Source organism: Triplophysa dalaica, chromosome 2, assembly GCF_015846415.1.
Source record: "Triplophysa dalaica isolate WHDGS20190420 chromosome 2, ASM1584641v1, whole genome shotgun sequence".
In the NCBI taxonomy this organism is placed as follows: domain Eukaryota; kingdom Metazoa; phylum Chordata; class Actinopteri; order Cypriniformes; family Nemacheilidae; genus Triplophysa; species Triplophysa dalaica.
Window position 1 is genome coordinate 10,540,385 of NC_079543.1, and position 12,132 is coordinate 10,552,516.

Below are 12,132 nucleotides of genomic sequence, written 5' to 3' on the forward strand. Positions count from 1 at the left end.
TTCTGATTATTCTTTTTTGGTTTACTCAAAAAGATTTGCTTGCATTAAACGTTGCTTTCAATCAAGCCCAAGCTGTCTCTGCAGCTTTTCAGCTACAAAAATACGATAAAAGAGTTGATTTATAAATAGCTTACCAGTTATATTTTCATGTGCAATGTGTAAAACACTTGGGTGTAACACTACCGTGGAAAATGTTCAACCGCAGCTTTATGACTCCATGCCCCCCACTGTATTCAACAATTTTTGAAGGCCCCCCCTACCCAATAAATGGACAAGTTATAAGAAATATCTTTTATTTTAGTTGTTTTAAAATGTATTTGAATGCTCATTTTGTCTAATTTTAAATTGTTAGTTATCCTGAGGCCCTCTTGGAAGTTGAGAGCCACTGATAGGCAAAATCATTATCTGCTTCAAAAATATTCAAAAACAGTGATATTGCTTCTAATGTAATAAAATATAACGCTATGTAACAGGACCAAATTAGATATTTTTCCCCTAAAATTACACGGTTTCTTCCGAGAATGCTCACTAATATGACAAAAAGTGTTGATGTTCTTAATATAACTAGGGAATTTGCACACATTTACAACCTTAAACTGCATCTGATTTGTAAAATGTCCTTCTGTAAAAACACATTAAACTATGATCAAAATGTTGTTTCTCTTAAGATTGACACCAATTGTCATCTAATTTACAGTAGTTAATAGCTCATAATTTCAAGAAATTTTCATAATGGCTGTCAAGCATTCGAAAGTTTTGAAATGAGTTTGTCAACTTCAACAACACAGTGTTTCATTTATAATCTTTTTTTAAAGAAAAGTAGCAGTTTTGGAGATACAAGGTCTCCTCCTGACAGCAACAATACAGAATACTTACATTTGACATCTTATTGTTGTCACTCTCTACATGTCACGCTACACCGTCTTCCTCTTAATGCTATGGATGACCCTGCAAATATATAAGTGGACTAGTTTACTGTCAGTGCCAGTTAGTGTCCAAAATCTAGGCAGCTTTATGATGATAGAAATGTTTCTTATTTGCAACATTTGTTGCTCAGACTATTGCTCGAACAGCTATGAGTAAGGGTTGTAACCTGTCAGTTTATTTCAATAAAACACTGTGATGTGCAACATCGAGTAGCCAGTCAAACAGGTCAATGTCTAACAATATAAACAAACATTTTTTCCATAGCACAGGAGTACCTCGCATTAAAGTTTGGGAACTTTCTGATCTAAGAAAATGACTAAATACATTACATTTCATACAGCTTCCTATACAACACAGCAGTAGAATGTGTCAATGCAAGCAACGGTTGAATTGCAATGCAGTACTTTCATGAATCACAACAAATGTATAATAAACTTTCAGCTGCTTAACTCTTCCAATTTAATCTTTGCTGTATTTTACAGTGCATTAGAGAGATCTACTGTCTGAATTTACATTAACATTCACAAGCACTATTACACTCAAGATAAATTATAATAAATAAGACGTAAATTAAAAGCGACAAAACATAATAGTTGAAACCAACATACAGTGTAAAAAGAAAGTATTCTCTTAAAAATAAAGGTGCTTAAAAGGTTCTTCACATGGATGTCATAGAAGAACCATTCAGTCAAAGGATTCATTCCATTCAGTTCTTATAAGAACCATCTCTTTCTTACTTTTTAAAATCTGAATAAAATCTTTATTCGTCACAAAGAACCTTTTGTGTAACAGAAAGGTTCTTCTATAGCATCGTGAAGCACCTTTATTTTTAAGAGAAAGTACATGGAAGAAGTTTCGATTTTTTGCGATTATCAGAAATGAACGAAGCCACACAGAGGTTGAAGTTTTACCCACAAATACACCTTTGAAGCGTTTACAATTATATTTAATACAATCAAGACACGTAAATATTTTTTAAATGGATGCTATCACAATAATAGCTTAAGGTAACAAAAATAATATTTTTATATCCGCTGGTAATCTCATCATAGCTGCAAATGAAGATTCTGCTTCTAAGTTTTGATTGATTGAAAACCACCAGAAAGGGATTTTATTGTTTCTTCGGGTCTTATACTTTGAAATAAAGTCGTTCATTTCAGTATTCATCCTGTCACTGCTTTAATCAGCTTTCCTCAGGCAAATTATTTTGCAACTTCTTATTCAGTTTTTCCTTCATTTAAATAATGAATTATTCTTTTGGACATTGGGGACTTCTTCTTAAACTCTTTTGCCGAAGTCTTTTTGTTATTAACTGTTCAATCTTCTAAATGATGAAGCTTTCAATATACAAAAAACACCATTCATTCCTGTTCCGACGGCTTCTGAGAAGGACTTGAGTTTGAGGAAGCACGTTCGGTTTCTTCACTGTCCGATCGCTCTTTTATCTGGTCTAGTGTACACACCACTGACTCAGAAAGTGAGTGAAAATCGCCACAAGTTTCTGATGTCAATGGCAGGTTGAGCTCGAATGGCTCTTGAATATCAGGGCCCACTTCAGAATGAACACAAACATCATTTTCCACAGCTTCCTCTTCTGAATTTATGAAAGGCTCTTCTGTGTGCATGAGCTGATGTCTACGGCTTACCAGATCTTCATCACATTGTCTTGCTTGCAACTCACATTCTTCTGCCCCCATCTCAGAGAGATATACTGGGTTCTGAGAGTCACAAGACCCGAGAGTTTTACACTCTGTCGTTTCCACAGATGGAATGCTTTCGACTGGTTTACCGCATTGTGGAGGCTGTGAGACAGAATACGTAGAGTTAAAATTATCATGTGTTTGATTCACCTCAACTGCAACCGCATCAAAGTCTGTACTGAGTGCGGTGTCTTCTGTGACCTCCTCTCCAGTGACAATCTCTTCATCTCCTATTCAAAAAAGTTTTATTTAAATGGATGTTCATTATTTTATAATTAATATAATCATTTTCCCAACATTGTTGGTAGCACTGTTGGTAGCAACTCACCCATTGACTCTGGTGTTAAGTGTACTGACTGTTCGGTGGAGGATTGGACATTCTGGGAGTCACTAAGAACAATAATAGCTTTTCTTCCTGCACATGTAATGTAAAGTATAATTTCACATAAACAATACTTGAACAGACATTTGTTTTTACAGTTAACAAAACTGAGAGTGTGTTTTATGATCAAAAAATTATATTGAATGAAAAACGTACTCCCTAATCCAAGAGACACATTGTAGGTGATGCCTTCAAAGAGTGAAGAAGAACGCAGACAAGAAAGGATGGAAAGCAGAAATAGAAGAGTAAATGTAGATTGTTTAAAAAATGTATCAGGAAAAATAAGAACATTACACAGAAGTACCCAAATGTACACTGCAATGGGAGCAAAGATAGAAAGACTAAAAGACATTTTAATGACTTATGTTGAAAATTGAAAAAAGAACGGTTTGGTTTTAGATGTGATGTTTACCTGGCAGACTCCACAACCCAGATACTTCCAATGTTTTTAACTTCCTCTCCAGTTCTGCAACCCGGTTTCCCAGGATCCTGTTTAAATATACATTCAACATTTTACAACAAATATCCCTAACCCTTCTTTTTGATCCATTCACAATACAGTCTCTAACACAGAAGTGAGTACACTCCTTACATTTTTGTAAATATGTTTTCATATCTTTTCATGTGTCAACACTGAAGAAATGAAACTGTGCTACAATGTAAAGTAGTGAGTGTACAGCTTGTATAACAGTGTAAATTTGCTGTGCCCTCAAAATAGCTAAAAACACAGCCATTAATGTCTAAACCCCTGGCAACAAAAGTGAGTACACCCCTAAGTGAAAATGTTTAAATTGGGCCCAATTAGCCCTTTTCCCTCCTCGGTCTCATGTGATTATTTAGTGCTACAAGGTCTCAAGTGTTGTTGCTCTACATTAAGATGGCCTAGGCTATAAGAAGATTACCAAGACCCCGAAAGTGAGCTGGTGGCCAAGACCATACAGCAGTTTACCAGAAAAGGTTCCACTCAAAACAGGTCTCGCCATGGTCTACCAAAGAAGTTGAGTGCACGTGCTCAGTGTTATATCCAGAGGTTGACTTTGGGAAATAGATGTATGAGTGCTACCAGTATTGCTGCAGAGGTTGAAGTGGTGGTGGGTCAGCCTGTCAGTGCTCAGACCATACGCTGCACAACGCATCAAATTGGACTGTATGGCTGTTGTCCAAGAAGGAAGCCTCTTCTAAAGATGATGCACAAGAAAGCCCACAAACAGTTTGTTGAAGACAAACAGACAAAGGACATGGATTACTGGAACCATCTCCTGTGGTCTGATGTGTGGCGATAACCAGGTGAGGAGAACAAAGACAAATGTGTCTTGCCTACAGTCAAGCATGGTGGTGGGAGTGTCATGGTCTTGGGCTGCATGAGTGCTGCCGTCACTGTGGAGCTGCAGTTCATTGAGGGAACCATGAATGCCAACATGAACTGTGACATACTGAAGCAGAGCATGATCCCCTCCCTTCGGAGACTAGGCCGCATGGCAGTATTCCAACATGATAATGATCCCAAAAGAAGCTGAGGGTAAAGTTGACGGACTGGCCAAGCATATCTCCCAACATAAACCCTATTGAGCATCTGTGGGGCATCCTCAAACGGAAGGTGGAGGAGCGCAAGGTCTCTAACATCCACCAGCTCCGGGATGTCTTCATGGAGGAGTGGAAAGGGACTCCAGTGTCAACCTGTGAAGCTCTGGTGAACTCTATGCCCAAGACGGTTAAGGCAGTGCTGGACAATAATGTTGGTTACACACTTTGGACCCAATTTGGACATTTTCACTTAGGGATCTACTCACTTTTGTTGCTACAATTTAGAAATGAATGGCTGTGTGTGGAGTTATTTTGAGGGGACAGCAAATTTACACTGTTATACAAGGTGTACACTCACTATTTTATATTGTAGCAAAGTGTCATTTCTTCAGTGTTGTCACGTGAAAATATATAATAAAATATTTACAAAAATGTGAGGGGTGTACTCACTTCTGTGAGATACTGTATATAAAATTATTTTCATAGAAATAAAAATCTCTGTCAGTATTTGCAAAATTAAAGCAATAACGAGCAACATTTTGACCTTATATTTATGTCTCTACAATTATTTTAGTGGTAGGATACTTTTAACTGGACGAATTTAATTACCGTTGATTCCTAAGCAGCCTCATTGGCTGAAATTGCACTTGTAACTTAGGTGTTCGGGCCGGTACAAACCCCCCCTATCCCCTTCTTTAAGGCTACATGTTTTACTAGTAGCCTGGAGAAGTTAGCCAGCAGCTTACAATAAGATGAGTTCAACGCAAGTCTCCAAATCATCACCATGGCAGAGCCAGCAAATAAAACAAAGAGGAACAGAGAGAGAGTGACCGGACACAATTCAATATCTGACAGACCTTCATTAGGCGACGCCAGCTGCAAGAGGCAACGGGTTGCAAAATTGAAGGAGACCTTACGTTAGCCTTCCTGCTACTGGATTTGAAAGTCTTATATGTACATTTTTTATGACTTTCCTGTACTTTTGAGTTTATTAGTATTTTGGCTGTGCTCAGGTTGTTTATTGGTGCATTAATGTTACTGGTTCACAATTTATAACTATAAGGTAGACTAGAGATAATGTAATGTTGCCGGGTCTCAAAAGCTTACGTAGCATGATCGTGCCTCATTCGAATTTAGTGTTATGCTTGTTAATGATGACTATCAAACCACAATAATGTTTCCTATGTTTTCCTGATTCCTTTGTTCATGCACGTAGACTTATGTTATCGGTATCTATAGTTAATGTGCTTGGCACTATTCCCATAGCGCGTTGAGCGTAAGTTATTGATTGTAGCCATTACACAACGCACAATGCCTGGTCGCGAGTGTGTTTCCTAAATAAAGAGTACAGAAAACTATTTGCGTTGGTTACTAAACACATTTACGTCCATGCGTTGTGTTTTGGGTGACTGCAAATACGTTAGCTGCTATGTAGCTAGAACGCTATGCGACTAACTGCTAACAACCAACTGCTACCTCAGATTCTAGTTTGAACTATTAGTATAGCCCAGTAGTATAACCCGTGGAAGCCAAAAGAGTGCTTTAGTACATGCACAGTTTATGAAGTGACATGATGTAAGAGCGCTTTCTGCCTAGTCAACAAATTCACATCTATTGTGCTGCCCACATGGAAGCTGATACAGCGGCAATATTTAAAACATTTATAACAGACAATTGCGCTTATCAGTCACATGGGGGAGCCATACAGCAAAATGGCACGTTGTCGCTTTAACACACTTGTTGGTTTGCCGCTGGTGCTGAATGACCATATTTTTCTCGTGAATGGTCTCCAGCAGTGCAGTGGCCAGAGACTTCAGGTCAGTGATGGACTGAGAGGTGACCGGAAGACTGCAGCCATTCTCTTCAGACAGCAACAGCTCTTGTACTGCAAATATATTAGAAAATCACATTAAAGAAAAATCCTTGTGCAGAACCCAATTGTTTACTGCTGCTGTAGTTCATAAGTCTTGTATATTACCTTGTTTGGCAGAGAGAACACCTGTGAGAGCAGTGCTGTTTGCTTTGCCATACACTTTGCAGTTCTTCTTGCTCTCTAAAGCACTCTAGAATAAAACATTTTTACACATATTGAAGAATGAACTTGATTAAACATACAGTTGTAGTTCCAATCCAAACATACATGTGCAAATGACTTTGGTTGCGAGGGCAATAAATACCTTGTACTTCATGACATTTGATTTAAGGAGGCTGACCTCCTCCTGAAGCTGCATCAGCCTTTCATGCAGATATCTAGAAACCAGATATGTACATGACCTTCAACATGATATAGAGATAACAGATAAATAGTACAGACTATGTAGAGCAGATATTTACATATAACTTGGATCTACTAGAAGATAAAGGACATTTAATAAAGGTAATGACCATTCCGGTAACTTCCCCTAATACACCAACAGGGGTCACTCTCACCACAAGTTCAATCATGATTTCAGAACAAACACAAGTTCTTCTCAATATTATTAATCTTATTTTCAAGGTTTACTGTTTTAATTTTGTTTTGTTTTTGGGGGGGCATGGGCACATGGGCATGTTAAGACACTGTTTAGGTCCCTTTTGACTATATGGTTAGTTCTATTTTCACCTATAGCATAATTACATACCTTGGTACATACATTGTTCTCAACATCGAGGTTACATTCATGCAATCACAATTGACCTATCGCTTAGTCCCTCCCTTCAAACACAGATGAGCCAATGGAAGGTGAGTATCCGACTCGGACTGGGAACTCGGACAACTTTACGTTTCAGCGGCATAGAGAAGCATTATAAAATCCGAAGCTCTCTTCATTTTTACGGTGTCTATGCTACAAAAAACGATGTGCCTGGGGTACTTGTTAAAGTTATTCTAGGTATCCTGAGAGGATGGGGAATGTAAGTGTCATGGTTCCACTACCATGTCATGTTTTTTATTCCTGTCTCGAGTGGAGCCATGGCATTGCCTGATGGTTTTATGTGAGAAAGACATAGTTCTTTCTCGTGTCTCGTCGTTGTTCCCTGCATCACGTTCCTCGTCAGCCTCTCCTTAGTGCTAATCCCCAGCACCTGTTTCTCGTTATGATCCTGTGTCTGTCTCCCCTATAAAGAGTCCTCATGTGTCATTGTCCTGTCTGTGCATTGTTCTTGTCTGAGGTATCTGTCCTAGTACCTTCAAGTTGTTTGATGTAAGCTGTACCTGAAAGTTGTTCCTCTAGTTTGTTGCTGTTCCTGTGATTACCTTGTTGCTGTTTAAGTTCCTTGTTCCCCAAGTTCCTGTTTCCCTCGTGTCTTGTAAGTGTAGTTTAGTGTTTTTATTAAGTGTTTGATTTCTTAGTATAGTGAGTCTGTGGTCTTGTTTTTGTTAACAGTATCTTGTCCTGTTTTACCCCATTGTGGGTTTTGTTTTCCCTCTTTGTCTTGTTTTGTTATTAAATCTGTTAACCCCTTCACCTCCTGTCGTCCCTGTCTGCCTTGCAATTGGGTTCTACCATGAGTTGTCATGACAGTAAGTAAGGGATAATGTACAGGCAGCCGGTTGTTATTGCATAAATAAGCCCCGACAGTGTGATCAGTGAAGGGTTATTTCGCGTTAACAGCCGGCTGTTTGTACATTATCCCGCTTATTACACGGCTACTTCCCACAGAGAAAAAAACTGGACATGAAAAAGGAAATATTTTATTAGCTCATTTTAACCAAATTGCAGTGAGGAAAAGCTGTTTACTTTCGGTTAAAGGAAATGAAAATTCTGTCATCATTTACTCACCCTTATGTAATTTCATACCTGTTTAAATTCCTTGTTCCGATGAACACACAGAAAGATATTTGGAAAAATGTTAGTAATTTTCAGTTCCGGGACATCATTGAGAACTCTTTGTTTTCCTAAATTCGTCAAAATATCTAATTATGTGTTCAACATAATTTTTTTCCTACTATGGTAGAGGATAATGTCCAAGAACTGAAAATGCAGGGTAGGTGAAACGACTATTCTTGAAAGAGGGGGAATACAAACTCTATTTGGACCTATTAGCTCCACCGAATCCCGACCTGTAGCCTCCCTCTGACTTTTGTTTTTTGTCTTATCTTCAAGAAATATTTTCGTACCTTGTGTCTGTGTTTAGCTAATGCATATAACGCTAACATAAGCATGTGTGACGGAACGAACCACACCTGCTCCAGGCGGGCTTCGAACCGGGTCGGTTCTGCACGGGAGTCGGGCGCTCTAGCGAGGAGGCTAAAGATGCAGTCTCTAGCGTCTGTCGCTAGAGAGTCCTTGAGGCAGAGGAGTGAGGTTTACATACTTGCTCGGCACTTTACTGGCTTGACTCTGTTACACATGTACCGTTATTTCTGTGGTGTTACAGTTTGTTTACCTTGCTATTAACTTTGCATTTTGACACATATGCCGCACGTGCACCTATATAGATATATTTGGGTGAAACTACAATCATGTTTCATAACGTCGACTTTCTGAAATGCTCTATGTACCATGACAACGCACAGTTAAGACGAAATAATAGTATTACTAACGTATTAACAGTTTTTTAAGAAAAAAAAAAAATGAATTTCATTGATGAGCAAAAGCACAACATGCATGTTGTCACACTGGGAGTTTTTATGACAAGAGTTGTCACTTGCCACTGACAAACATCCTGCTCCAGTCGTGGTGGAGTTTGTTGTGGATTAGCATCTTCTTTCTCGTCAGACTCGGGCTCAAATTGGTACGGTAAAATCGCCGCCATCTCTAGCTACACATATAATATAATTGACATCCAACCACATGTAAACCGTAATCCTGTAATGATGGTAGTGTGGTTCCATTTGCGACAAATGATGAACGCGTTTGACCAATAAAAACAGACTACACCATCTGACCAATCACATGACACAAGGTTAGCATGTACCGCGGAACAAATCATTTGAGATTCAGTCAAGAAGTAAGTTATGTATATAATATTGCATTTTTGTCAAAAGATCCTCCAAAAAATGACATTTTGAACATTTAAGTTCTCTTTAAACCATTTCTTGGACAGCACTGACCTGTTCTCCATACACAGAGCATCTACATCCAGGATGCGGTTGTCATGGCTCCCCAGGATGTGGTTAATTTCCACATTTAGCCTCTGGGCTTTGTCTTGGTACACATTATGCTCTGCTCTTACATCCTGAAGTTCATCCGTGGCTGCCTTTAAGCTTTGTTCCAGTGCTTCATTCTACGAGAGCAAAGGGTTAAGTTATTATCCTATGCCTATATATTTGGTACCGTTTCAAACATTTTACACCTAAGATCTAAGACATTGTGTCAACAAAACCTGTCAGACAATGAGCAAGTTAAATCATATTTTAGCCCCACAGGTATGGAACACCAAGGGCAATCCACCTGTTCTCGAGCTCTCTCTAACTGCTGAACAAGATCTTCTCTCTCATGGGCTGGAAAGTGACGTGCCCCCACCTCCTCGTCCCCTAGACGCTGCTTTGCAATGGTCATCCTCAGCAGCTGTGGAACGGAAAGTTTAGAGACCTCTGTGCTATTATATATGCAGTGTTTAAAAAGCCTTATGTCCGCGTCATTTGTCTAACAGTTTGAAACTTACCATGCCAACATCTGAATATGATTAAGTCATGCAAAGTGACATCATACCTTGTTATCACCCTGCACCTCTGCTAAACGTTGATTCAGCTCCTTCATTTCTTCATACAGCTGTTTGTTCTGTTCTCTTGAGTCTCTCAGTAACTGGGCCAGATTGACCTATGGTGAGTCAAAATATCAGTTCTACTTTCCCTTAATATTAACATAAGATTTCAAACACAAATCGTTGACACTCCTGTAATGGAATCCTGGTCATTAGAAGTAGTTATGTTTCTTTATGATATAGCTATTATACCAATGCTAAACATAAGGGTAAATTTAGAATCTAAATCCCAGATCTCAATGTTCTTTCCACTACATATTTAAAAAGATGTTAATATCAAAAGTAGGTGCACAGACATACTTGGTTTCTTTTTTCAGGAGGCAGAGAGGGATCACCGTCCTAATAATTATAGAAACATATTGTCAAGTATTTCATACTTTTATCTATTTGTAACACAATCGAATAAAACAGGAATCCATACTATGAGCTCTCTGTATTTTTTCTTCAGCCCTTGGTGGCGCTCCCGAAGTTGGTTTGCCATCAGTTTGAACTGATCCCTTTCCTGCTGGCAGGTGTCCAGCTCTTTTGATAAGATCAGCAGTGCCTCCTTTTTACTCTCCAGCTTTCTCTTGCACACCAGGAACTGGTCACAGATAGAAAACAATAGAGTTTGAATTCTTCAGATAAATGCATTAGTCACCACTGCAGGATCAAGTAGGTTCTTGTATGGTTTGAAGACAATTTAGCAAAACTTTTTATATGGTGAAAATACTAAAACATTAAACGTATAATTCTGAACTTGACTGTGGTGCACATAAGACGTTTAACACAAATGTGTTTAATTATCTAAGAGTAGGCCTACCTACTTTATAATCTGAAGAGTTTGGTTCCAAAATACATGTTTTTCATTACGCTATCATGTTTTTATTAGGTTGTATTGTGTTTTTCAGTTATTATGGCTTAAATCAAAACAAACCAACTGCAGTTTGATTGATATTAATAGGAATGCACAATAAAAAAACATGATTTTTTAAAAAGAAAAAACAGAGTTATCTCATTTATGAACCAAACTCTTCATATGTAAACACATTCTTTACCTGTTGATGACCTATTGTTTGGTTTAAAAGTACAGTCTGTGGTTTCTAATAAATGTGAATTTGACAAATAGGATTATTTATTTATTTTTAATAACATTTCAATAGACGTTGTAATAACACTTTTTCATGGATTCTTTTGGCCACAATAAAAGTGTACTGAAAATGTGATATTGTAACAGCCAGCCCTATTACAATTTGTCCATGATGATTATACCTATTGAATCTGAAGCATATAATGATAAACCCGTTGACCATGTCAAACTGTCATAACGCAAAACTACAGTATGAAATCAATACTTTTAATATTTTATTACAAGGAATAGATCCATGCTTATTATGCACTGTTCATGGATCTTGACATAGGGAAGAGATTTGAGTTAATCCCTCTTAATGTCGTGTCGTGTGAGACATTATTGCCAAGATGAGCTTTAAAACAGTATTTCCTATACAAAGAGCATGTCATGTGAAATAAAGTAAACACTGGTTACAGTAACATCGCTACATCGATTCATCACATTAGCACTATTACGCGTTACATTTTGCAAACCTCAATCGGTATATTCACGAAAACCCACATAAGCAGACTGAGAAGAACCTGTATAGTCAATAATATTGCCATGATTCATAGAGTGCAGTAAAGCATCAGACATCAATATCGCGTTCCCTACCTCGTTCACCAAACCTTGCCATTCACTTTCGCTTCTTCTAGAAGGGTTCATGGTCGCAACGGCTGGACAAATCCAATATTAACTTGAAATATAATTTATCAAGGCGTAAGCAACTATTGCAACGCGGAGAACACGGTTACATATTTAAGTCTTTAACATCACGTACATCACTTCCGGTGGCCAGCGTACATGTAGGTATCCCTTTA

At 38.2% G+C, this 12,132-nt stretch overlaps 1 protein-coding gene across 3 annotated transcripts; it reads right to left on the minus strand.

Annotated features, from left to right (window-relative positions):
- Nucleotides 1-1,080: 1,080 nt before the first annotated feature.
- On the minus strand, nucleotides 1,081-12,097 carry ccdc149b (coiled-coil domain containing 149b). 3 transcript variants are annotated; one of them, XM_056766786.1, is made up of 13 exons: nucleotides 11,927-12,097; nucleotides 10,643-10,804; nucleotides 10,522-10,560; nucleotides 10,170-10,277; nucleotides 9,909-10,025; nucleotides 9,569-9,741; nucleotides 6,711-6,783; nucleotides 6,512-6,596; nucleotides 6,271-6,418; nucleotides 3,422-3,498; nucleotides 3,166-3,198; nucleotides 2,956-3,042; nucleotides 1,081-2,857 (listed from the first exon to the last, which is right to left on the minus strand). In XM_056766786.1, the coding sequence occupies exons 1-13, from the start codon at nucleotides 11,975-11,977 to the stop codon at nucleotides 2,289-2,291; spliced, it is 1,722 nt and encodes a 573-aa protein (XP_056622764.1). In that variant the 5' UTR covers nucleotides 11,978-12,097; the 3' UTR covers nucleotides 1,081-2,288. The 3 variants fall into 3 exon arrangements, with proteins under 3 accessions (XP_056622764.1, XP_056622772.1, XP_056622756.1); XM_056766794.1 differs by lacking the exon at nucleotides 3,166-3,198; XM_056766778.1 differs by having other exon boundaries at nucleotides 2,956-3,198.
- Nucleotides 12,098-12,132: the final 35 nt, after the last annotated feature.

Excerpts from the sequence above, each read along its gene's own strand:
- ccdc149b (XM_056766778.1), bottom strand. The coding sequence starts at position 11,977 with ATGAACCCTTCTAGAAGAAGCGAAAGTGAATGGCAAGGTTTGGTGAAC. Across the intron at positions 10,805-11,926 it reads GGCAAGGTTTGGTGAACGAG|TTCCTGGTGTGCAAGAGAAA; the intron begins GTAGGGAACGCG and ends ATCTGTGACCAG. Across the intron at positions 10,278-10,521 it reads CTCCTGAAAAAAGAAACCAA|GTCAATCTGGCCCAGTTACT; the intron begins GTATGTCTGTGC and ends GACTCACCATAG.